Raw genomic sequence first — 24,627 nt, 5'->3', positions numbered from 1 at the left:
TCAAGTAACCCCTAACTATGCCTTCTAAGCGTCCCATGCCAATGGATTTTTCCCTCACCATTATGGTTGGTTTCTATAATAGACCAAACACTTTAGTAGATCTACTTTCACCACTGGAACATTCTACACATAGTCTACAACTTCCACTGGTTTCGAACGAGTGGATCTCCTCTCCCCTTTTATTTTGTTTTAATCTGTTTTATTGGTTTCCTTAACAACAAAATAACTAAGCAGACCTCTGCAAAACAGTACAGCTTACATGTAGACTGTGACCATTACATTCATGTCATGTGACTGTTAACTTCATGTTCTGTCAAATAAATGGTAGTGAATGTGCCGTAGTGAGAGCTGCTAACGCAGGAGGCGGATAGTAATGATTGGGCCAACTAAAGCATAACTGGGATTGTAAGTTCTGTATAACATGTCACCACCTGCGTGTCGGGTCAACACTCCCCGCACCCCACAGAAAGTGATCAATGGTGTACTTCCACATCTGGACACGTTATTTGAAGTTGACGCTAGGCCAACCACAATCAGGCCTGTCATTTCTGCTCTTTTATTTCCGGTGGATCACGATAATGCGCTCACAGCTCCTAATCTTGATGCGTGCCTGGTGTAGCATCTGGCCCAGTATCAGAGGTCACGTCCATTTCCTGGAGCTCTTGCATTATCGTGTCCCAGTGCGTGGCGATAGGTGTTTTACGCAGTCGTAGTGCATTCTCCCTATGCAGCGCAACACTTTCTGCTGTGGGCCATACCTGCAATGTCACCTCCATGCAAGAATAATGGGGGGGTTCAGTAACCAATCGTTTAGCGACAATCAGCCCCAAAGCAATGAATCAGGAAGTCACCTTTTGGCCCTTAGTTCTAATATAAATGTGTAGAATGCAAGATTCCCAGCGTAGGGGTACTTTACGGTATGTGTAGCAATTTAAAGAGGTTACCATAGATTCCCAATACTCCCTCAAATGTGGGCAGCTCCATTCCATGTGGAGCAGATCTGCATCAACTGCGAGGCACTTCGGGCAACCACAATCTGTGTGATTATAGTATTTAATGACCTTCGCTGGAGTGAGATATGCCCTCTGTGTTATGAAGTATTGTATTAGGTGAAAAAACATGTTACACAGAATACTATTTGGCCCTTCCAACACTGTGTTCCATTCAGAATCTGAAAAAGGATGCTGAAGGTCTCCCTCCCAACTCATGCACAAGGGAAGTTTTGCTATTGTTGTGTGATGCATGAGGGAGGCGGTGAACCACCTAATTAGATGCCGCCCCTGTCCCATGACATACAACTATTGAATAGTTAAGTGTATTGGAGGTTTTCTTGACATGTCACCTCAATGTTTGTTCAATGCTGCTATTATTGTGTGATGTATGAGGAACTGTCCTGCCTGAAGCCCATTTCCTCCGCCAGAGAGGCAAACAATTCAAGGTCTGCCTCTATCAGGCCATGATCTGGTAATGGTAGTGTATTTTGTCAGAGCTCACTTCTGGAAGCAACTATTACTCACTAACATATAGCTAAAGAGTGTTTGATCTTGTGCACTTGGAAATAAAAAGTATAATCTAGTTCTTTAGTGTCCCAAGGCTACACCAGTTTGTTTACTAGCCAAAATGAAGCAGTGGTTTATGAACCAGCTAGAGAACAGCCTCCTCGGAACCTCACATAAAAGTCAGGACTCCTGAAAGAAAGTGACATTGGCCTTCCTGATGCATAGTAGCAGATGAGCTTTACTGTTTTGGATGGGGTGTTAAGACTTGACACGTTAAGGGAGAGGGTTCCACTGATACTCTCAGGTCAAACCAAGACAGTGTGTCCGACCTTGACTGTACGGGAGAAACAAGATCAAGATCTTTGAAAGTTAGGGAATCAAACATCAGGTGACTGGAATAGCCACTACCACCCTTCGACCCCAAGGCCCCAAATAAAAACCTGTTCCAAGAAAGCCCTAAACTGTTTGAATTTTGGTGTAGCTGATACCAGGAACAAACTTCTATTCCAGCACTGATATTCTAAATTCAGACACAGACCAGCCGGCCTCCTACTCCACTTCCTTCCCACCAGCAGATACTAAACATACAAAGTATTAGTATATTGAAACTCAATTCAGGCGCATCTCTCTCCTACGCAACTGACTAACTGGAACGGTTTGAGCCTTCTAACTAGCAACTAATGCCTTCCTCAGGAATAACACAACACCACCTACTTGACCAGAAAGATTACATCCTGAATGTCTTCCCATGCCAGTAACAAACTCAAGCAGTAAATGATGTAAGAAGATGAAGGTCAAAATACAAGTAGTCCAATAAGGATTAGTGAATCTATCCAATAAGTCAGCTCTTAGGGTGAACCTGTTCAAAGGCATGACAAATGCCACAAATAATTTCTGATGGTATTCCATATATTTTTCGAAGGCTACATAGTAGGAACATCTGTGTTTGGCCTATCCACACTTGAATTGCAATCTTCTGACAGTCTCAGAAGATTTGACAAATGTATTTTAGACCCCCTTCCCTAACTTGGCAATGATGGGTCTTAGAGCCTGCCCAAGTTAAGGTGACCTGGGAGAGTTCCTAGAATATTGGAGTCCCTAAAATGAATTTTGTCTATGCCCCTGGCAGCCTATAGAACCCTATCTCTTTTGTTTCTAGGAGTTAATCTTCATGAAGATATTGCTGAGAACTGTCAATGGATGAGCTTTTCAGACCTAACCTGTGCACTCTACACATTTTCATTCCAGTGCAAAATTATTCAGGGCAATGAAATCCTTGATGTAGTTTCAATAATGTCTCCTTTATCATTTTCTTTCAGATTCCAAATTTGAATGTTGTTCTTTCTAGATCAATTCTCAAATCCCTCCTATATTTCAGTGTTGTGGTGTGCCTCTTTGCAATGCCTGAGAAAGCAGCAGAAGTGATGTGCAGCATATCGTCCTCTACTGAGTGCGCTCCATCAGGCTTGCAATGCCTTTGGCAATGAAGAACATATTCAATGAAGACTATATTTGCCACCATGTATTCCCTCAAAAATGTAATGCCACACTGTCTGTCCTCCCTGAAAGTATAAAAGCATTGATGAGTGGAGTATCCTGAGTGCCCATTGCAAACTGAGCAGTATGGTTTACTAGAGTATCCCATTGATACTCTGCCCCATATGAATAAACATAACAGGTGTTCGGATTCAGAATTGTAATCAATGATCCCACCAGGGCAGCATTTATATTATGCAGTTGTTAGAACAGCTCACCTGGATCAGACAAGAAATGCAAAAATGTAATTTTCACAGTTTGGTTTCCTGTATATAGGGGTGAAGCCCTGCCCAGTGTCTGACTCAGCTGATCTACTAACAATTACACGTCAGAAAGCAAGAATGTAGGCATTCTATACAAGCTCGTCCTGCGCATACAAATGCCAGTACTAGGAAACGTAACTGGATCTTAAAGCTTTGGGGAGTCAACTATATAGTTGGCGGTTCTTCACAATAGCAGGTTTTACCCTGAGTCCGTTTTCTTTTGATGGTCCCTTGGAGTGCTCTTTCTTTAGTCAGGGCAGCATCTGGGAGCTTTACCGTGATATTGGAGGTTCCGTGGAATTAACGCTGGTAGCTTCACCAGGTATTTTGCACTCCAACCATTTGTACTCATCTGGGGGCCTTCACACAACCCTGACTAGATGAGGAACAGAGAAGAGCATCTGATCTCTGTCCTTGAACCCCAGCAATCCACAGTTTCTGGGTCTGATGAGCTCAGGTTGGGCAGCAGTATCAAAAAGTCAGTCCTGTTCAGCTCCTTTGAATGAACCTACCCTCAGTGCACAGATGCTAAAAAAATAGTGAGTTGTTTCAGCGGCCCTGGGTCACCCTATTACGGTTCTCAGTGTTTACCCAATTCTAAGCCTCCACTTACCATTAGAAGGCCTTGTGACGATTTCTCATAATTCAATGAAGACTAGTTTAAGTGTTAGGAGAATACTTGTCTTGTTTATAAACCTTTTTGTGTGCACTGCAAACTGTGTCAGCATTTCTCAAGGAAGAAACATGCCTCTTCAGAAATAAAGAGAACATGTAATGTGAGCACCAAAAGAGGACTAGTCAACCGTCTGACAGGTTTCTTCTCATTCATGTGTCTCTATCATAGACAAGGGTTGGAAGCATGAGCAGGGATTGTGCTTTCAGACTAATCTGTCCCTCAAGTTGTGTCCTATTTGCTCTGAAGGTGCACTTAAGGCAGGCACATGTGGCCCTTTAGCCAAACCAGATGCCAGAAGTTATGCCCTGTTTATCCTGCATTTTACCACAGTGCACAAGGCCTGCAATCAGAGGACAAATCGCTTATTTCAGCAAGGAGTTATGTTACTTAGTACCCATGTTAAGCCTTTGTTGGGTGAACTAATAAGTACAGTAATGTTCAGTTTATTATTACACAATGTGGACCGTACCAACGTGTTTAATAAGAGCAGTATGATCTTTACCCACCACCGGGATGCATTACTCCTGATCTTATTGTCCCCACCTGCAATAAGGCCTACTTAATTTGCGCCTGTACCCGAGGCATATGATAATTTGAAATCTCACAATTAATCAAATTTGCCACTGTGAACCTAATTCCCCTGAAACTAAGCAGACCCTCTCTCTGGGAATGGAGAAAGTATGTTTGTGTGATTCTCCTGTTTTGTTTTCACTAATGTAGCATGCTGAGTGAAATATCAAAATACTATTTGATATTTCCCTCATCATGCTACCATAATAAAGTTTCTTAATGCCGCCACCACCTCAACTGGTAATGAATCCACCTAAACAATTCTTTTCAAAAAGGTGAGGGTGACCATCCCTCTATCCTACATGGATAAAATATATTAATTTAAATGAAATATTTTGTATATGTTCTAGACTGCGCAGATTACTTTCTAAAATAAATATCCTTTTCAGTAAACATGTGTGTAAAGAAAGTGTTTATAATGCTAAAATGTAAGTAATCACAAGTATCCCCAGTTTACCTAATCTTACAGCTGTTTGATTTTTGTTACAGGATGGGAGAAAAAACTTCAAAATGCAGTTTATCGAGAGCTTAGTGTGTGAGTATATTTTCATTTACAAATATATTGTATACAATACCATAAAATGCTACATAGACCCTGTGGAATGTGATATGCTCTATTATTTGTCAGCAATTTGATTAGAGAGCCATAATGTAATGTATGTCTTAATTTGTATGCAGGACCATATGCAAAAGGTGTTGTACCTCACCTACTATTTCAAACTGCTTTGGCCCCAATTCATAAAGATAAGTTTACATGTGTAGATACCCTCATGTGTAGGTCTGCTCCTACACCTAGTTGTAACTCTCACTTTTTTGCTACTCTCCATTTCCTAATTGAGATTTACACAAGAATATAGATTTTCATGTCTCAACCCCCACTATTGAGAGACGGATCCTACAATCAATGGGTTAACAAGAGTAAAGGTACTACAAGTATTAGTGGTGGAGCTCTCCCTTGGAAAGTGTATATAAATGTGATCAAGACCGGGTTTATCCGGTTGAAACGTGTAATGCTGCTGTCAATGGAGGACTAAAGCACTGCATTTTCACTTCACTTATTGAGTGGCCTGTACCTGATTTTGCGCTACCTGCACGGCTTCAGGATTGTGTTTTATATATATATATATATATATATATTACCTACTGGCGGTCGCCAGTAGGTAGTTATAGTTAGGATTATTTTGTATAGGGAATTCGCAACATTCTATTGGGAATAACTTTGGCGCCGGTTGAGGTATCTGCCTGAAATTTCCCTCAAATTTGCCTTGCGGCGCTCCGCTCCTTCCCTGAAAGTTTGGGGGGGGGGGGGATTCGTCAAGCGGGGGCCGAGATAAAAGGGGGGTCCCAAAACGTGTTTTCCCCATGTTAATTTCCATAGGGTGGTCAAACTCACTTTTAGCCCGAACGGCTGAATGGATTTCCACCAAATTTACCAGATTTACACATGCAAACAAAGTATCAAACATCCATTAAATTGCATATACAGTTATACACACACCACCACACTTAGTGCTACAGAAACTTACACATACTTACTCTCTTAAGCAACCACTTATAGAAACACATACTAATTTATACTGGAACTCTCTTTTCTCTCACTCTCACATATACTCACTTATATACACCAATACTCATATGTACTAGTTTAAAACATAAGTAGTTACTCATAAAGAGACTATTGAGACAGTCATTCCCTCACTAACACACCCATACACACAGTCATCCATATATACAGTCCTACACACATGCTTCACAAATACAGTGAGTCGCCCATTCATGCATCTATGCACTGCGTAATACTCCCACCGAACCATACAGACACTCAGACACTCATACTGATACTCAAAAAACCAACTAATAACCTATATAGACACTCATGTAGCTACTCACCAACCCATGCATCCACTTATACACAAAGTGAGAGACATACAGATATTTACATATTTAAACATTACTCACTAACTTACTCACTAACCCATGTATTCACTAAGATACACTTAATCAGTCAGTTATACAATCAATTTTTCAACAAAAAAATCATCCATTTAGACACTTGTTTACCCATTGGTTCTTCCATCGACCTTGAGATGTAGATATATAAAACATATTTAATTTTCAGAAAAACACACATTCACTGGATGATGTCATCAGTGATGTCTTTTGAGATGTCATTTGAGATGTCATCAGTGATGTCACGAGTGAAGTCACTGACCATGTCATGAGTGAAGTAATATGTGACGTCATCAGCAGTGCATTGTGGGCGCACGAGTTATAGTTCGATGAACAAACTATAACGGAAGAATTTCAATGGTTTTATACGAGTGAAACATCCAACTAACTATAACGTACCTGAAACCTATGCTTTTTCAGTGAATTTCAAAGGTTTTTTAAATGCTAGTTTCTACCTATGCCTACAGAGGTAGGACATGTGAAAAAAAGAAGGAAAACACACAGAAAGAAGAAAAAGAAATGCAGAAAGAAGCACCAGAAGTCCTCAAAGACGAAGAAAAGTGCAGGAAGAAGGAAGACGTGCAGAAAGAACTAACAGAGGAGGAGAAAGAGGCATTGTTGCAAAATTATCCTGTACCCTCAACTTTTTCAGATGGGTACTGGTGGTAACTGACTCTGACTAACCAGTCCTAGAGCCAGTGCAATGCTAAAAGACACTTAGAATACAGTTAAAACACCTACATACACTAGGGAACACTATGCGTTGGGCTACCCCTGTGATTACCATGACCTCCTCTGTAAGCTCCTAGTATATAATAGGGATTAAAACTACCTCTTAAAACGCGCCCTGTGGCCGTTCTAAGTTGAGAGATTAAGTCCCCTTGGATCCTAAGGGTCTCTAGGGTCAAACTAGCCCACTAGGTACCTTCAGAAAGCTGCATTGCAGAGAGGTGTTCAGAGGCCGCGCCCCTTTTTATAACACTCTGCAACGCATCTCTGTGGCGCTTACTGGAGGTATCTGGTGGGCTAGCTGGCCCCTAGGGACCCTCAGGATTGAAGAGGAATTAATTCCTCAACTTAAAACACGCCACAGGGCTTGTTTGCACACATGTCACCTCAGGCACCGCCCCCTGCCTTCACCACTGTGCAAATGCACCCTGTGGCGCGTTTTAAGTTGGGGTATTAACTCCCCTTGAATCCTGAGGGTCCCTGGGGTGCAACTAGCCCACCAGCTACCTCCATTAAGCGCCACAGAACTGCATTGCAGAGAGGTGTAAAAAGGGGGTATGGCCTCAAAACACCTCTCTGCAACGTACCCCTGGTGCATACTGGAGGTTCTTGGTGGGCTAGTTGGCCCCCAGGCACCCCCAGTATTCAAGGTGAATTCATTCCCCATCTGCAAACGCGTAAGGGGATGTATTTGCAGAGTGCTGCAAGGAGGGGGATCTTTTTTTTATTATTTTTAAGAAGGGGGCTGTGTGGCCCCCCATTTTTTTCCTTTTTTATTGGCCCTGGGGACCCCATCCCCAGGGCATGGCCACTTTTTTTTCCTTTTTTTAAATTTTCGGAGAGAGGCTGCGTGGCCCCCTTTCTCTGGCCATTTATGGCCCCGGGGACCCCATCCCGCAGGGTCAGCCTTTCTCTTTTTTTCTCATTATTTATTTAAAATTTGGGAGGGGGGCCGTGTGCCCCCCTCCTCAGGCCTATCATGGCCCCCGGGGCCGGCCTGCCTATATTTTCTTTTTTTATCTAAGGGGATGGGGGCCACGTGGCTACGATGCAGCTCCCCGTGTGGCAAAGCAATTTGGTTTGCATTTTGAAAGAGAGAGCCGGTTTCCCTGCTCTGTCTTTCAAAATTCAAACCAAATTTGCTGTGGCAGGGCGGGAGCCGTGAGGCTCCCTCTCTGCCATAGCAAACTACATTGTCCCGGGGGTGGGCACCCTGGGACACTACAGGAGCCGGCTCTGGGGGGTGGTGGTCCCCAGGGCCATGACAAGGCTCGAGGAGGGGGGCACACAATTTACAAAGCCCCAGGGGGTGGTGGTTCCCGGGGCTCCTTCACGGACCCCCCAATTTTATTATTTAGAGCCCTGGGGATGTGGTGGTCCCCTTGGCATGTGGGGGGGCTTGAGCCCCCCACACAGGTTTTCTTTTTTTTCCTTTGAAATTCACTGAAAAAATCATATGTTTCAGGCCTTATATAGTTAGGAATTAGCATTTAAAAAACCTTTAAAATTCACTGAAAAAACTATAAGTTTTAGGGATGTTATAGTTAGCTGGACATTTCACTCATACAAAACCATTGAAATTGCTCCTATATAGTTAGTTGTACTAACTATATTTCGCACACCCGCAATCCACTGCTGATGATGTCACATAATAGATCATTCATGACATGGTCAGTGACATCACTGATGACATCTCTAGTGACATCACTGATGACATCACTGATGACATCATCCACTTAACAATCACATACATCTTTTCATTCACTAGTAAAATCTTTCATCACTCTTTGTAAAATACAATACAGAGTATCATATTTCAATCCATTGTAAATGCTAATTCCTAACTATATAAAGCCTGAAACATATGGTTTTTTCAGTGAATTTCAAAGGTTTTTTAAATGCTAATTCCTAACTATAGAGGGCCTGAAACCTATGGTTTTTTCAGTGAATTTGCAAGTTTTTTAAAATGCTAATTCCTAACTATATAAGGCCTGCAACCTATGTTTTTTTCAGTAAATTTGCAAGGTTTTTTAAATGCTAATTCCTAACTATATAAGGCCTGAAACCTATGTTTTTTTTTTGTGAATTTCAATGGTTTTTTAAATGCTAATTCCTAACTATATCAGGTCTGAAACCTATGGTTTTTTCATTTAATTTCGAAGGTTTTTTAAATGACAATTTTTAAATGTATTAATTGTTATTTTTTTTATACTGATTTACTACATTTTTGCAGGCAGGTGTTCAGAGGTCACGCCCCCTTTTTACAACACTCTGCAGCTCAACCCCTGGCGCGTTTGCAGAGGAGGAACTAATTCCCCTTGCATACTGGGGGGCTCTGGGGGGCAACTAGCCCACCAGGAGCCTCCAGTATAAGCCAGTGGGCTGCATTGCAGAGAGGTATAATGAGGCCACACCCTTTTTTACACCTCTCTGCAACGCAGACCCCGGGCGTGTTTGCAGAGGGGGAACTAATTCCCCTTGCATACTGGGGGTCCCTGGGGGCAACTAGCCCACCAGCAGCCTCCAGTACGCGCCAGGGGGCTGCTTTGCCACGGAGGGCGGCGGTCACTGGGGTCTTGTGGGGGTATTGGGCACCCCCCACACTTCTTTATCACTATGCCCCCGCGATTTGGTCCCCCTGGGGGTAATTTTAAAAAAAACATACCGGGTTTTTAAAAAAAAAACATTTGTGGGACCCCCTGAGCAGGCCTAGGGGGTCAGGGTGCTTCTACCCTGCCCCCTTTTTTTTCTACACGTTTTTGTTTCTGCTTTCTTGTGCCTCGGTCTACCTAACACAAAATGGATGCCAACACTTCCTGGTTAGAAGTGTTGACAGCCAATGAGCATGCTGCTTTCTCGGCAAGGCATGCTGATTGGCTGCCACTGTCTGTCAACACTCCAAACCAGGAAGTGTTGGCAGCCATCTTGTGCCTCGGTAGAACCAAGGCACAAGAAAGCAGTGAAACAAAGGTGGAAAACACGCAAAGGGGGCGGGGTAGACGCTCCCTGACCCCCTTGGCCCTTTTTTTAGAAATCGCTGGGTGCGCCCACTGTACGCGTACCTCAGCGGAGGTACGCGTACTGAGAGAGATGAGAGGGATTACGCTTTTGGGCAGAGTGCTAACATTTGCAAAACAATTCGTCGCACCGAGGAGAAAGTTACAAACTAGGAAACCCCCTACCACTACAGAGGCGATAGCAAAATCAGAATTGGAAATAACCGACAACGAGCAATCATGAGAAGAAAGCAGTTGGAACACGCACACAAGCAGCCAATAAGGCCTCTTTTCACGAGGAGTACCATCTCATATGCCAATCGTGGTTGAGAGGGGGGAAAGGCAAACCAGGTCTTCTCCAATCACAAGGACCAAGAAAACGAACAGAAGGAGATAAATGAGGACAATCTAACCATTGTGAACTTGATTCCCAGGACACTATCAGATACTGAGGAACCGGTTCTAAAATAAGGCCTCTCCTTTTGCCCAAAGATAAAACTAGAATACACTCAAACATGGATAGACATGTTCAAGTTTACACTTAAACTAAAACTGCACAAATACTTTAAGCAAAAACCGACCATGACAAGATCAAGAAGGACAGGAGTCACCTGATGAGTTACAACTGATAGAGTCAATAGGTATTTCGCAAAGTAGAAGCAGTGCTCCCTTCAAACCCGTCTCCCAATTTCTTCCACAGATGCCGGTTGATGCCATAGACATATATTTGCAAAGTCAATAAACAAAGATCTTTTGCGATTAAGGAAGAAAGAAACTAAACAGACAAAGACAAACTTCACAAAAGACCAACAACAAGCTCTGGATAATTTAACCAAAGATAAATCCATTGTATGCAAACCATCAGACAAAAGTAGGAATATTGTGTTACAAACATGTGAACAGTGCAGCATTGAGGCATTATGCCAGTTATCGGACACAAATTGTTACAAATAAGGCCTATAACCAAAGTGCTTTCGATTACCATCAACTAATATCCAAATGGTACAAGAGAAGCATGCTGGATATCGATGAATATCTATTTTTAAGATGCTTGAACCCAATCACACTTTTTACCACCTGCCAAAAATTAATAAGAATAGTGAACAACCACAGGATACCCCATTGAGTCTTGCCAGGGAAGCCGAACGGATCATCCTTTAAAGTTCACAGAACACAATGGAATACTTGTGGAATTATTAGAATTCTGTCATAACATCTTTCTCTTTCAGGACCAACATTAACGGCAAATCTCTCGTATAGCCATGGTCACCTGCTTCACTCCCAGCTACGCAAATCTTTTCATGGGCTGGTGGGAGGAGCAGGTGGCCTGGTCGGTTGGCAATGCAGATTGGACATCTAATGTAGTGGCATGGCACAGGTTCATGGATGACCTCTTCGTAATCTGGAAGGGGTCAGGAGAATCAGCAAAATCATACATTAATGTTTTGAATAACAACAATGTCAATATGAAGTTCACTGTTGAGATACGTACCACATCTGTGAACTTCCTGACTTGCAAGTCTCTGTGTCCAATTGCAAACTATGCACCTCATTATACAAGCACTGATGAAAGTCAACTCCATCCCTATAGAAACGCTGTTGAAGGAAACATAAAGGGACAAGAAAGAAACAGGCAAGTTCAGAATGATTAAAAACAATTCTGAGAATACAAAGCAGCTTAGAAACATCTTACACAAGCACTGGAGTATCTTACGGACATATCCAATGATAGGTCAGGATATACCACAAGGCCCCCTACTGAGTTTAAAAAAATAACTTAGTGAGAAGTCACCATGAGAGGAAGGCAAGGAGAATTCCTCGAACTCTAAAAGGCTTCTTTCCATGCGGAAAGTGCAAACCCTGTCATAGCAGTAACAGAACATCGTCTTACAAATTCCCAGGTCTAAAGAATCCTTGACATGCAGTACTCCATACACAGTATACTGCTTGCTGTGCCCATGTGGGTAAAAATACATTGGGAGTACTACACATCCTGGAACACATGCAAGCCATAGCTAAGGTAGACGCATCATATCCAGTTGCTAGACATTTTGGTGAAAAACATCAAAGCAAGAGGGATCTATTGAGGTTTTTTAGTCTAGACAATGTACCTAATCGTTGTAGGGGTGGAGATAGAACCTTAAAATTACGCATACTGGAATTTTCTTATATAATTTATCTTCAAACAAAATCTCACCTAGGCATGAATAGTAGCAAGGAGTTATCAGTCCATTTAGGGAATAATGTAGATTGATTTATTCCCAGATTGTAACTGTTAACTAGTTTGCGTTTGCTCACCCTGCATATGTACATATAACTTTGACGAACACTCTTTTCTTTATAATGCTTATTAACACTTGATTAGATATCCCTGAGTAATCTAGGCCCATACAGGGCATGAAAAGTCATGAAGTTATGATTTGATGTGCCAGATAAACATATCAATGCGTAGTGCACTTTTATTTTAGGGTTCCAATATGGACGCACAGCACCATATAACGAGAAAAGTTGTTGAATGCACAGTGCGACATACCATACAATGAATGGGGAATATTATGGACAAAGTGCCTCAGCCCATACAGGGCATGATAAGATATGAAATTACTATCTGCTGTACTACGTCAAAACAGCAATGCACAGTGCACTTTATTCGGGGCCCTCTCAGGGTGTAATAAATGTAACATCTATGCACTCAGCACTATATAGTGAGAAAATATGCTGGTACGTGCACATTGCGATATATATACAATGCATCGGTAAGAGCATGGATATATGCTTCGTAGTCATTCTTAGTCAGTCAATGATTATTAATGAATTACATTGCCAGGAAATGAAGTGGCATGGATGGGTTAACCATGTTTAGCTATTATTTAATGTATCACAAAAATGATTTTTGTTGTATTACATCATGCTAAGATGGCGACCAGCAGAATCACAATGTAAAAGGGAAAGTTCCTCATTTACTTGTATGTATGGAGCGATGGCGGAAAATAGAAGTCCGTCATTAATTTTCACGTACTGTTGATGGTAAAAAAGTTTATTTCTGGCGCGCCTGAGCACATTGAGAAAGGCGAATGCCGAAACGCGTCTGTGTTGGTGATTCTGTGGAGTTGCTAATAAACCTTTGAACTCGCACCCGAGAGTGCCTTCCCTTGTTGATTTGAGAAAAGTTTGGAGCTGCAAAAGATATATATATATATATATTCCAGCTCCGTTGCACCGAAGGTCTGGGTCACTCGCAGGCGGGTGCCTCTCGTGGTGGTGCCCCACGTCAAAATATCAGCTCTGTCTCTCTCCTTAGTTTTCGGAATGAAAGAGAAACGGCACTCACAGGGAAAGTGTTCAATGAGTTTTAATCAGCACACTCGGCAGACAAACGCGTTTCGGTTCTCCTTCGTCAGTGTCTACCATTGACACGGAAGGAAGCAAGTTTTAAAGCTCTGCAGCGTCTTATTGTGTCTGCATAGAAAGAGGACTGACGTTTACCACCGTGATAAACAATTTCATTTAGTGCATTACTCTTCATTTTTACATTTCAAAGAAAACACATTCACGAAAGGCATTGTAAAATACATTTCAACCTATCATTCCAAATGTTTACATTTATAAAGGTAATCACATTTAATGTGAATTAAATTCCTCTTTCGTGTGTGGTGTAAGTTATTCAGCCGTGGATCGGCGTGGCTCACGGGGTGAACTCATTACAGAATTTAGGCTTTTCCTAAATGGGAAGCTAATTCTTCGTTCCTGTTCAATCCCAGGGGGGCCTTAGTCTGGAGGTCAATTATGTAGCGGGATTCAAGTCTTCTTAATTTCCGCAACCTGTCTCCACCCCTGGGGTCCACTGGTACTTGATCAAGCGCAAAAAATTGCAGCAGTTCCCTGTTGCTATTGTGTCTTGATGCAAAATGTTTTGCTACTGGATAGTTGAAATCCTTGTTCATAATGGCACGTTGGTGCTCCAATATGCGTAGCTTGACATTTTTCACTGTGCTGCCTATGTATTTCAAGCCGCATGGGCACATTAGGCAGTAGACAACATGGGTGGTATTACAAGTGAGAAACTTTGATATTTTCTTACTCTGTCCTGACCCTGGTATTTCGTATGTGGTTCTTTTCTTGCTTCTCTCACAGGCCTTGCATTTGCCGCAGGGGTATATATATATATATATATATATATATATATATATATATATATCGCGTCAAACTATCAAACTTCTATCAAGCATGAACGGAGAAACGGACTCTTCACTGGTTTCAAGTTGCACGTATTTTATTTGTTTTTTCAATTGAACTGCATGTGCTGAAGGACAAGCCGCGTTTCGGCGTTTCGGTGTTTCGGCAGACTCAGTCGCCTTGCTCCCTTAACGTCATTGCTGTGGAACCCAACTTTATTTAAAAAACCCCACTGAACCAATCATGTGCTGCGGTGTCACCGAAAAGGTAGAGAACATGGTGAAAACACTTTCCAATCACCAAATTCATACTACCTGCGGAACTGGCATTAAGCAAATGATATCATAGTCAAACGTGTTCTTTAGTTTAAATAGGATTAAAATACCTTAATGACATGCAATATCTAACACATTATTAACTGTACAAATACATTTACGACGACCCTTTTGAGTACTTTCAATCGCAATAATATCTAATAAAGAAACTGAGTCTACTGAAGTGAAATTCAATGCATAATACAAAATACATAATCACTTTTCATCTGACTAATACAGTCTATATCAGGCTAGTACATTCATCACGCAATGGATATTGCAATTCCATACGAATGGATCACCTCAAATACTATGATAAAAACAACTAATGCTAAACGCCCTACCTATAAGGTGACAGCCGAAAAGTGCAAATGCTAAAGGTGCAAGTGACATTTACAAAATATAAAGTAGAAAAACATTTAAAAATGTTTAGTAACCAATAAAGTTCCTTCCGGAACTTGTAAAAGCAATCAAAGATGTTGGGCAGGGAAAAAGGGGGGTCAATTCAATTTATCCTAAACTCATCTAACTGATATTATGATGCAGAGTCGACCGATCCAAAATAGTCATCATATTACATAAGTTCAATATAGAAAGTAGCAGTACAGAATGAAAATGCATTAGGTCACCAGAATTTTCCCCAAAAAAACTGATTAGAAACTAAGGTTACAGCTGATCTCAAACATAGATTCTCTAAGGGAGTCACATATCAACATGACTGCCATTGTACTGTGGTATCAGATTAGTCCCAGGAATTGATAAACTCTGTGCAAATGCGCCAATAAATAGTATAAAACCACCCATTCATAAAAATTATAAACAAATGGTTAAAACACACATCAACCGATCGCACCACAAAGATCTAAAAATATGTATTACCTACTGGCGGTCGCCAGTGGGTAGTTCTAGTTATTACCTAGTTACCATGGGAAAATCGCAACATTCTATTCCCAATAACTTTGGCGCCGATTGACGAATCGTCGCAAAATTTATGGCCCATTTCGAGCCGCTCCTATCTTGTAAGTTTCGGGGTGATTCGGCAAGCGGGGGCCGAGAAAAAAGGGGGTCCTAAAACATGTTTTCTCCATGCAATTTTCCATAGGAAACTTTAGACATGGCTACAGCTCGAACTGCTGAACGGAATCACACCAAATTTGGCAAAAAGGTAGCCCTTGGTTCAGAAAGAGCCCTTTTTGTTAAATGGTGTAAATCCGTTCTGTTGTTTTTTAAATATTAATGGAAAAAGAAATATATAAATCTGGGCAGAGCCTAACCACACATCTAATCGTGAGATCTGATTGGCTGTCAGAACTTCATCCAAGAAGTGTTAGTAGCCATCTTGGGACCAATGTACATGATAGCACCTCATTAAAAAGCATTGCAGTTAATAGAAAGTTTTAAGACTTTAGTTACATTATAAATCATTTGTTGATGGTACCATACTCATTTTACAAAATTGTGGTGTGTTCTAAGGTGATTTTACCGTGTGAAAAAGCCTTCTGCTGGGATATCATGAATCATGTTTGAGAGAAAACTATTTTCTCATGCTTTTCCCACAGAGGTTTGGAAGGTGATCTATAAGCTAAACTGAAAGCATATTTTCTGTAAATTCACATTATCTTTCTCAGTCATGTGAGAATGAAGTCTGACATTCTCAGTAAAACATGTACATCCAACAAGGGCAGAGACTGTCAGTTGATTCCTTTGTGTTCTACTGCAGCTCCCCAGAGTGTTTCAGAGAACAACTAGAGCGCTAACAGTCCTACTTATGACAAACGTATTGCACACCTGAAGCCATCTTGATTAGAATAAAGTGGTAACTCTTAAAACATTTAATTTAAAAAGGAACAACATGAGCGGGTTCATTTTGCCATAGAAAGTATGATTAGTGCTGCAGAAATTACACTCAGCTGATCTTCTCCCTCATCAAGAACCCCCACACCGCCAAAACCAACCTTCACAAAGGAATGAAGCCCGTCGCTGAATGGATGAGGAACAGCCGACTGAAGCTGAACTCGGACAAGATGGAGGTCATCATACTCGGATCCACCCCTTCGGCCTGGGACGACTCCTGGTGGCCGACCACACTGGGAACCGCTCCAACACCCACCGACCACGCACGCAACCTAGGGGTCATCCTCGACTCTACCCTCTCCATGACTGAACAGGTCAACGCCGTCTCCTCCTCCTCCTTCAACACCCGCTGCATGCTCCACAGGATCTACAAGTAGATCCCCACTGAAACGAGAAGAACGGTCACTCAGGCCCTCGTCAGCAGCAGGTTGGACTACGGAAATGCCCTCTACGCAGGAGCCTCGGCCAAACTCCTGAGACGGCTCCAACGCATCCAGAACCCCTCTGCACGCCTGATCCTCGACATCCCTCGCTGCAGCCACATCACACCCATTCTGAGAGACCTGCACTGGCTCCCAGTCAACAAGAGGATAACCTTCAAGCTCCTCACCCACACACACAAGGCACTCCACAACACCGGACCAACGTACCCCAACAGACGACTCAGTTCTACACCCCCACCCGCCAGAGAAAGGCGAATTCTGGCCTAATGTCCATTGCGGGTGTTCCTGAGGACGCTCCAGACGTACTTGCCACAGCAGGTGAGGGGTTAAAAGCTGCTCACCTCATTTCCTCCCAAGCAAGATTGAGAGGATGTGTGGTCCGGAGATGCTTGTACATAGAAGCAGTGCCACAACAGTATTTGTTTTCACTGCCTCTTGACAGGACTCAGTCACAAATTTTGCATGTCACCTTTCTCGCATTTACATTTTCCTCTTCAGGTGGAAAAGTGAAGAATTTCCACTCAACAGATTCCGGCCTCTGCGGACGTGGTGCCTTCTGCAAGAATTCTTCTTCAGTAGATACTTCCTCCTGCTGCTGCTGCTGTCCAGATGCCATCTTGTTTGATATTTTTTGAAGAAAAAAACAAGCAAAAAGGGTTCTTGTAGGAAAAGAGATGTCTCTCTAAAGATGCTCCAAAAAGAATGATTAAAAGGGGTGGGGTCCTCAAGAGTTACAGTGGGAAATGTTATGAACCAATGAAATCTTTTTTTTTTAGGTCACATGGGATCCGCGCACTCTGCACTCACGAACCACGCACCCGATGTGTCTTCGCGAAAATATATTTAAAAATAATATACGTTTATTATAAGTACAAATATATTATTTTATGAATATCTTAGATAATCTCTTGCCCTAATATGTATATTAAGGAAAAATACAAAACATTTTAGAACATTTTGCGGGAGTCGCGCACCCAGTGCGCCCCAGCACGTATATGATGTCACGAGGGACCCGCCACCGCGCAAGCGTCGTGTACCGTAATGCGCATGTGTTGCGAATGCCCGGGAGCAGGAGTCGCGGACTGGTCGTATACCAATCGCGCACCTCACATAATATTAAATCTATATGATGTAACTGAAAAACATGCAGCCATCGCACACTGTACACGGATCCTTCATGACTTTTCTAAAATGGCGGCTAGAATCTGCACACCCACCGTGATGTGTACGCTTTGGTTGCGCGACTCTGAAAATGTTTTGGAAAATAATATAAATATATTAAAATAAAAAAATTAAACAATATTTCAGTTTGAATTTTGACATTTTTTCAAAAAATATAGAATGTTATTTAATGAATAAAATATTTATAAATAAACAGTTAAAAAACTGTAGAAAATCAGTACAAAAAAATAGGTATAACTACTATTACACTTAAAAATTAGCATTTAAAAAACCTTTGAAATTCACTGAAAAAAACGGTATAACTTATTTTGTACTCTACGCCATCTACATAAACATAGGAGGAGGAGATCGACAGAGAAAGTTAAGACTGCTGGAGGCGAGATACATTATAGAAATGAACACTAAGACCCCAGGGGGCCTTAACACACCTGTGAACATGGTAGAAATTCTGAATATTGTAGTACCGTCTCTTTCTGCACTCTACATGATAATGATAACGTTTTATGAGTATTTTAATGGTCAAGTCACAGAATTGGGGGTCATATGTAATTCACTATCCACTTGTCACTACCATGTGATTTTAAATATGAAGTTGAAGGAACTTTGGAGCTTGAGACATACAGTATTGAAACAGTTTGGAGAAGGGGGCCTGACTCCTTTGCCCCTGGTATACATGCATAGAGGCCCTTTCTTGATAGTGACCTCCCCCCGATGGACTGCAAGCAACTGCCGGGGACGCACAAGATCCTTGCTATTAGACACTTTGGGCCTTCGTCGGCCAGGGACATCTAATGAGACTGTAACCACATCCTGGAGGTAGGGGGCGATCAGCTGCGGGGTCGCACAGCGGGACTAGTTCCTCACCCCTGCCTCTGGTTCGCTGCCTGGTCCCTCTACTGACAGCCTTGCTGGACTCTGGCTTCCTCTGCTCCCCCGGCTGTCTCCTGACTCTGGAGCCTCCTTGTTAACCCGAACCACCTGGCGGGATCGCGACCATAGCTCCGGGGGGGAAGCAATCGGCTGTGGGGTTGCGCAGCAGGCCTGGCCCCTCTCCCCTATCCATGATCTGGCACAAAGCCTCTATACACATTGACTTAAGGGACTGACTGTGGTCAAGGTAAAACTGTCTAGGTCCTCCTTGGGTCTCTGACCCTGCTGCAGACCTGTACTTATCAATTGCTGGTGGAAGATCAAATCTCTGGGGGTGGAGAGCCTTGGCGGTGGCCCAACCGCACACTAAGAGAGATGTACCTCTAGTAATTTGCTGCGCACCAAAGCCTGCAAAGAATCAACATCAAATCTAATGAAAGATAACCCTGTTACTTCCCTGTGGCTTAAGTCTGGCCCTCCGATTCCTGCCCCTATGGTGTCCCTGCCAGAGAAGAAGGCTGAACCGATCACACAAGCATACATGAACTCCTTCTTCCAAGAAATTAAAAAAGAAAATGGATCCCTCAAAACAGAATTCAAGACTTGCCTTAAAGAGCTGAAGAGAGATATCACAGAAATTGGCCAGCGAGTCGACGACTTGGAACGTACCATGGACAATCGGACGGAAGATCAAAAGAAACCTCTGGAAGAGAATGGCTGCATTAGAAGACCAACTGATTGACCGCCAGATTAAGCAGGAGGACTTGGAAAAGCGAAGCAGAATGAACAACCTCCTAATCAGAGGTGTCCCTTAAGGAGCAGAGGGCTCAGACATTATGACCTTCACAGCGGACCTGCTTCACGAAGATGAAGATACCACCCCACCTAGATAGAGCCCACCTACTTGTTGTACCCCCGGAACGCCCAGACCTTGTGCCTCATCGCCCCAGTAACATTGCATCGACAAACTGATTTCAAGTCAATTACAGACAAACTTTGTGATTTGGACATTATATATCAATGGGGTCACCCTTTTGCCTTGGTCGACACCGAGTAATGCACTCCCTACGAGAGGCCAAACAGCTCCTACAGCTCCCAACATCCTCCAGAGAGGCTAGCCCTTCTCCGACACTCTCCTTATTTATGGAACCTACGCTCCTGGAGTGGTCCACGATGTCTAGGCTGCGACGGGGCATTCGAGCCAGGGAACAATCTTCGGCCCAAACCAAACAAGATATCACACAACACCTTCGGACCATGGACGGTGGGAAGTCACCTGCCCACTCCTCGGTGACCTCTGAGTGACACTGTACACCCTCTAGACATTCCTGAATCACTGAATGCTTGTCTACTCTGAACACACCCTTTTTCTAGCATTCTCACCCCACACTTGAGGGAAGACATATTGAACTCATTGACCCAGGAACGATGTCGCTCATGGCTGATGGCCCTATCTGTAACTTAAGCCTCATACAAAACATTGAACGACCCAACAAGGGTTCTTCCCTCCTATCCTGACACAGGCTGGCTGCGGGGAACGGGACCCCCAAATTGAGATGAGTCCTTCTCTTCTCACTCGCCCCAACCAATTCTACCCTTGGGAGAGTGACATCTCCAGAATGGCCCATGCTCTTCCAATGGAGCCTTCCCTGGACTGGAAAGGATCCTGTTGGCCTCTTACTGTTGAAGATTTTCTTTTACCTCTCTGCTCTTTTTCTTCTTACATTCACAAGCGATGGGGGTGGAAAGAAGAACAGAACTGGTCTGCTTCATGGACGGAGGTGGGCTCCCCATGGGGTTTACTATGGCTTTTGTCTGTTAATACTAGCCCCGGCCTGGGCCACCGTGAGTTCATTCCATCCTTCTCCCTCTCCAAGCATATGTGCGACAGTAAACCATACAAACAGTCAACAACACTGGCGGTGTGGCAGCTAACCCTGGAGAGTGATCAGTTCACAGACCAAAACTGCACCATTAGCAACTCTTCTCGATTCTGACAACAGGCATCACCTCTTGTGCTAAAATTCTCTCCCTTAATGTAAAAGTTCTCCATGCCCCAATAAAAGGAGCCAGATATGGTGTTACCTGCTTTTATAGGACCTGGATAATATATTCCTACAGGAGACTTACCTTTTACATTCAGACACGCATCGTACGGCAGACCCTAAGTACCCGATACAATACTGGTTGTCCTCCTTGACTAAGACTGCGGGAGTCGCAGTTTTCATCAAAGCCGGGACATGCCGGGGGAAACCAAGGGTGGTGAGAGAGGGCAGGTTCATTAAAATTGAAATCCAATATGGGACTCTCACTCGCCTCAACAGATACGCACCCAACCAAACACAAGACCTCTTTCTTAGAAACGTGTTGAGAGACCAGGTGGTGCAGGACGGGAACCAATTAATACTGGTGGAGATTTCAATCTGGTTTGGGACCTTGACTTGGATCATAGCTCTAACTCTTTCCAGGGCGCTGGGTAATGTCTGCGGCACTGAAGCAAACACTCACTGAACTAGGCGTGATAGACGCCTGGCGATACCACAACCCAGGCACACGGGACTACTTTTACTATGCCCATGTACACCGTTCATATTCCCGCAGTGATTACCAGTTTCTCTCCTACTCACTCGTGCAGGACTTAGAACCTGCCTGCATATCGGATATCTCAATCTCAGACCATGCCCACCTGGAATGCTTATACAGGAATTTGCTAACTCGGTCCGTACCGCCCCGAACATCAATGGCGATTACCCCCATGTTTTGCATGACCCAGTGGATGTGACGGAGATATGGAGAGAGATTTTGGCTTAATTTACATCCAATCCCTTCCTGAAACCTTTCTGCTGTGTCCTGTGGGATATATTTAAGGCAACAGTCAGAGGTGACATTACGTCAATTGTGATAGTGCGCAGTCACGAGGCTCGAAGAGTGGTGGCTGGCTTGACCAGCGACATGAAAGCCCTGGAGAGACTGGACCACTAGACACCCTCCATAGCCCATAATAGGTGCCTCACTATGCTAAGGGGCCATTGAGGGCCCACAGGACAAACAGGGCAGAACGAATAATGCTAGCGCTAAAGCAGAGGTACTACGACGGGGGACAAGGTAGGGTCCATTCTTGCACGTAGACTGAAGCGGCGAGAAGCAAGGGCACACATCGCAAAAGTTAAAACTACAGGCCAAACTTGAACCATATCGGAGCAAGACAAACTAAATGCTTTCCACACCTTTTACACCGCTCTATATGACAGTGGCTCCTCGTCTCCGGGACACATATTCTTCTCTCAACTTGCGTTTGGCCCAATCATGTTAGCTGAGCTTTAATGTGCATTAAAGGACTTACCATATGAGTTTTCAGCTTTTCTGACAGCGTCTCCACCCTGTGATCTGACAAGCATCTATAGATTGATTCCAACGAAATTTCATCCTGTGGATTTTCCATCACCCCACCCGTAGTTTGGTCAGATAGATTAATACCATCCGGGGTAATTTCACCAGAGGAGGAGAAATCCCACTGGGGAAGGTTCATTACTTCTGCACCAGTCCCTCCTTCCTTGGTTACAGTTTGTTTGCACACACTAAGCAATTCTGTGTGCTCTGAATTTTCTTCCTCCTGAGCAATGCTATTCGAATCGCTGCCAACACTTATTAATGACCCCTGCAGGGAGCCATTTTTATAGACTTGGTCGCCATCATCCTCAGACATATCCGAAGGTTCAGAAAGGGAATTACTTCCTTACTTGTAGCATCGGTTCTATCAGCAATTGCTCCAGCATTTAAATCTATTAATTCTCGTACCACCTTATCCTCATTATCGCCTACTATTACTCCCATATCGGTGGTGCTATCCATAGCAGATTGTTCCTTATTACTTGTTCCTTGTTAGTCCAATATACTGTTGACCCCCTGCGGTAAAATCTATTTTTTCTTGGTCCCAGCCTGGAATATCTGTGGGACTTTTCTAATCACCGGTTCTTGCTCATTGCTTTGAATAGTATTGTCCAAATCACCTCCTTCTGCGGCTTCTCTAGCACTGTGCTCCGCTAGCGCTGCTCTAGTCCCCACCAAGGCTTCACCAGCACCTCTTGTTTTACTGCCGTGGGCTGCTTTGGGCGACATCTTGCTCTCAACTACTATTCCAAGTGTCCAACAATTCAAGAAATGAACAGAGACTTAGTTCGCACCGCCGAGGGTATTCACAAACATGCACAGCCACTTCGGTTAACCGCTCTTGCTCCAAGCTTCTCAGGCTTTTCACTTTGTCTACCGGCTCTGTTCAGCTGGCCGCACCTCCTCCTGTTTCTCCGTCATGTTCCTGCTTACACGCTGTTACAGCGTCACCTCTAGCCAGGGACTGCGAAATACGCTACTTCGTTGTTTCCCAGCTTTGCCAGCACTTTGCCTGGTCGTCCCGCTCCTGCCGACTTGGTCAATCCCGCTCACCTGTGCACTCCTCCACCCCGCCTCAGAAGCGTTCTTGCTTGTACGCTGTTACCAGCCAGGGGTGTCTCCGTTTCTCCAATCCGTTGCCTCAACAAACCTTGAGACAGCCGCGCCTACACCCCAGCTTTACCACCGCTCCCTGCCAGCGAACAGCATTCCAGTCAATCTGCAGTTTCCAGAAGTGCACACTACAGGTGAGCGTGCCTTACCCTGTTACATGGAGCTGAGACCGGCGTATCTTACAAGCCGCCGCGTTGAAAGGTTTCCTTGATACTTCTGCTACTTTTTTTCCCCCTCAGTTATAATTGCAGGCCGTCATAACTTTTTATTTTCTGCTGGATACACCGCTCCATCTTCTCATCCCTTACAAGCAAAAGCTGCTCACACACATGTCCAGCCAGTGGATGCCATCTTGCCTCCAAGCTACCCTATCGCGTTTTAAATGCTGTCTTCTACCTTTCTCCTTCTCTTATACGGACCAAGTGGTACGCATCTCTAAAATCAAACTCTGTGTAAATCACAGCTGTGTTTTATTGATCTAAAAGGATCGGTATAAAAGGTAGGGGATATTTGTTTTTTACTGTTATTTTATTCAATGCCCTGTAGTCAGTGTTTGCACTTAACTCCCCATTGGCTTTTGGAATAAAAAAGGGTTGATGCTGCTGGAGATCATGCAGGCCGTTTAAAACCATTGTCTAGATATTGATCAAGATATTGTCGCAAATGTTGATTTTCAGTTTCTGATAAGGCATATATCCGACAATTTGCAACACTGGATCTTGGTAAAAAATCAATTTGACAGTCATATGCCCAAAGTGGTGGCAATGTTGCCCCTATTATCTCATTGAATACATCTGCATAAGTAGAATATTAACTAGGTAGTTCAATATCTTTTCAGCCATCTTTCAGCCGCTGTAGCAATGTGGCCTTGAACACTAGACTCACTTGTTTGTGATAATGACATACACGTTGTGTCAAACAATAGGACTACATGAATTGTAGTTCTTCATTTTTCCCTCTATTATTGGGTTATGTAAACATAACCAAGGCATTCCCAGAATAAACCCATACTGAGGGGGTTGAATAACATCAAAAGCAATCATTTCTGAATGTTTCTTTTGTTGAT

At 43.3% G+C, this 24,627-nt stretch overlaps 1 protein-coding gene across 2 annotated transcripts in view; it reads left to right on the top strand.

The window, feature by feature from the left end:
• The window catches only part of TBC1D19 (TBC1 domain family member 19), a 989,099-nt gene that overhangs the window by 244,869 nt on the left and 719,603 nt on the right, over positions 1–24,627 (top strand). For both annotated transcript variants that reach the window (XM_086964506.1, XM_086964505.1), the window contains exon 3: positions 5,034–5,079. In XM_086964506.1, the coding sequence (XP_086820632.1) occupies positions 5,034–5,079 (46 nt within the window). The remainder of the gene's footprint in view (positions 1–5,033; positions 5,080–24,627) is intronic.

The sequence above is a fragment of the Lissotriton vulgaris genome, chromosome 3_2 (genome assembly GCF_964263255.1).
Source record: "Lissotriton vulgaris chromosome 3_2, aLisVul1.2, whole genome shotgun sequence".
NCBI classification, from domain to species: Eukaryota; Metazoa; Chordata; class Amphibia; order Caudata; family Salamandridae; genus Lissotriton; species Lissotriton vulgaris.
The sequence above is the reverse complement of the archived record's forward strand: the minus strand, read 5'-3'. Positions and strand labels throughout refer to the sequence as shown.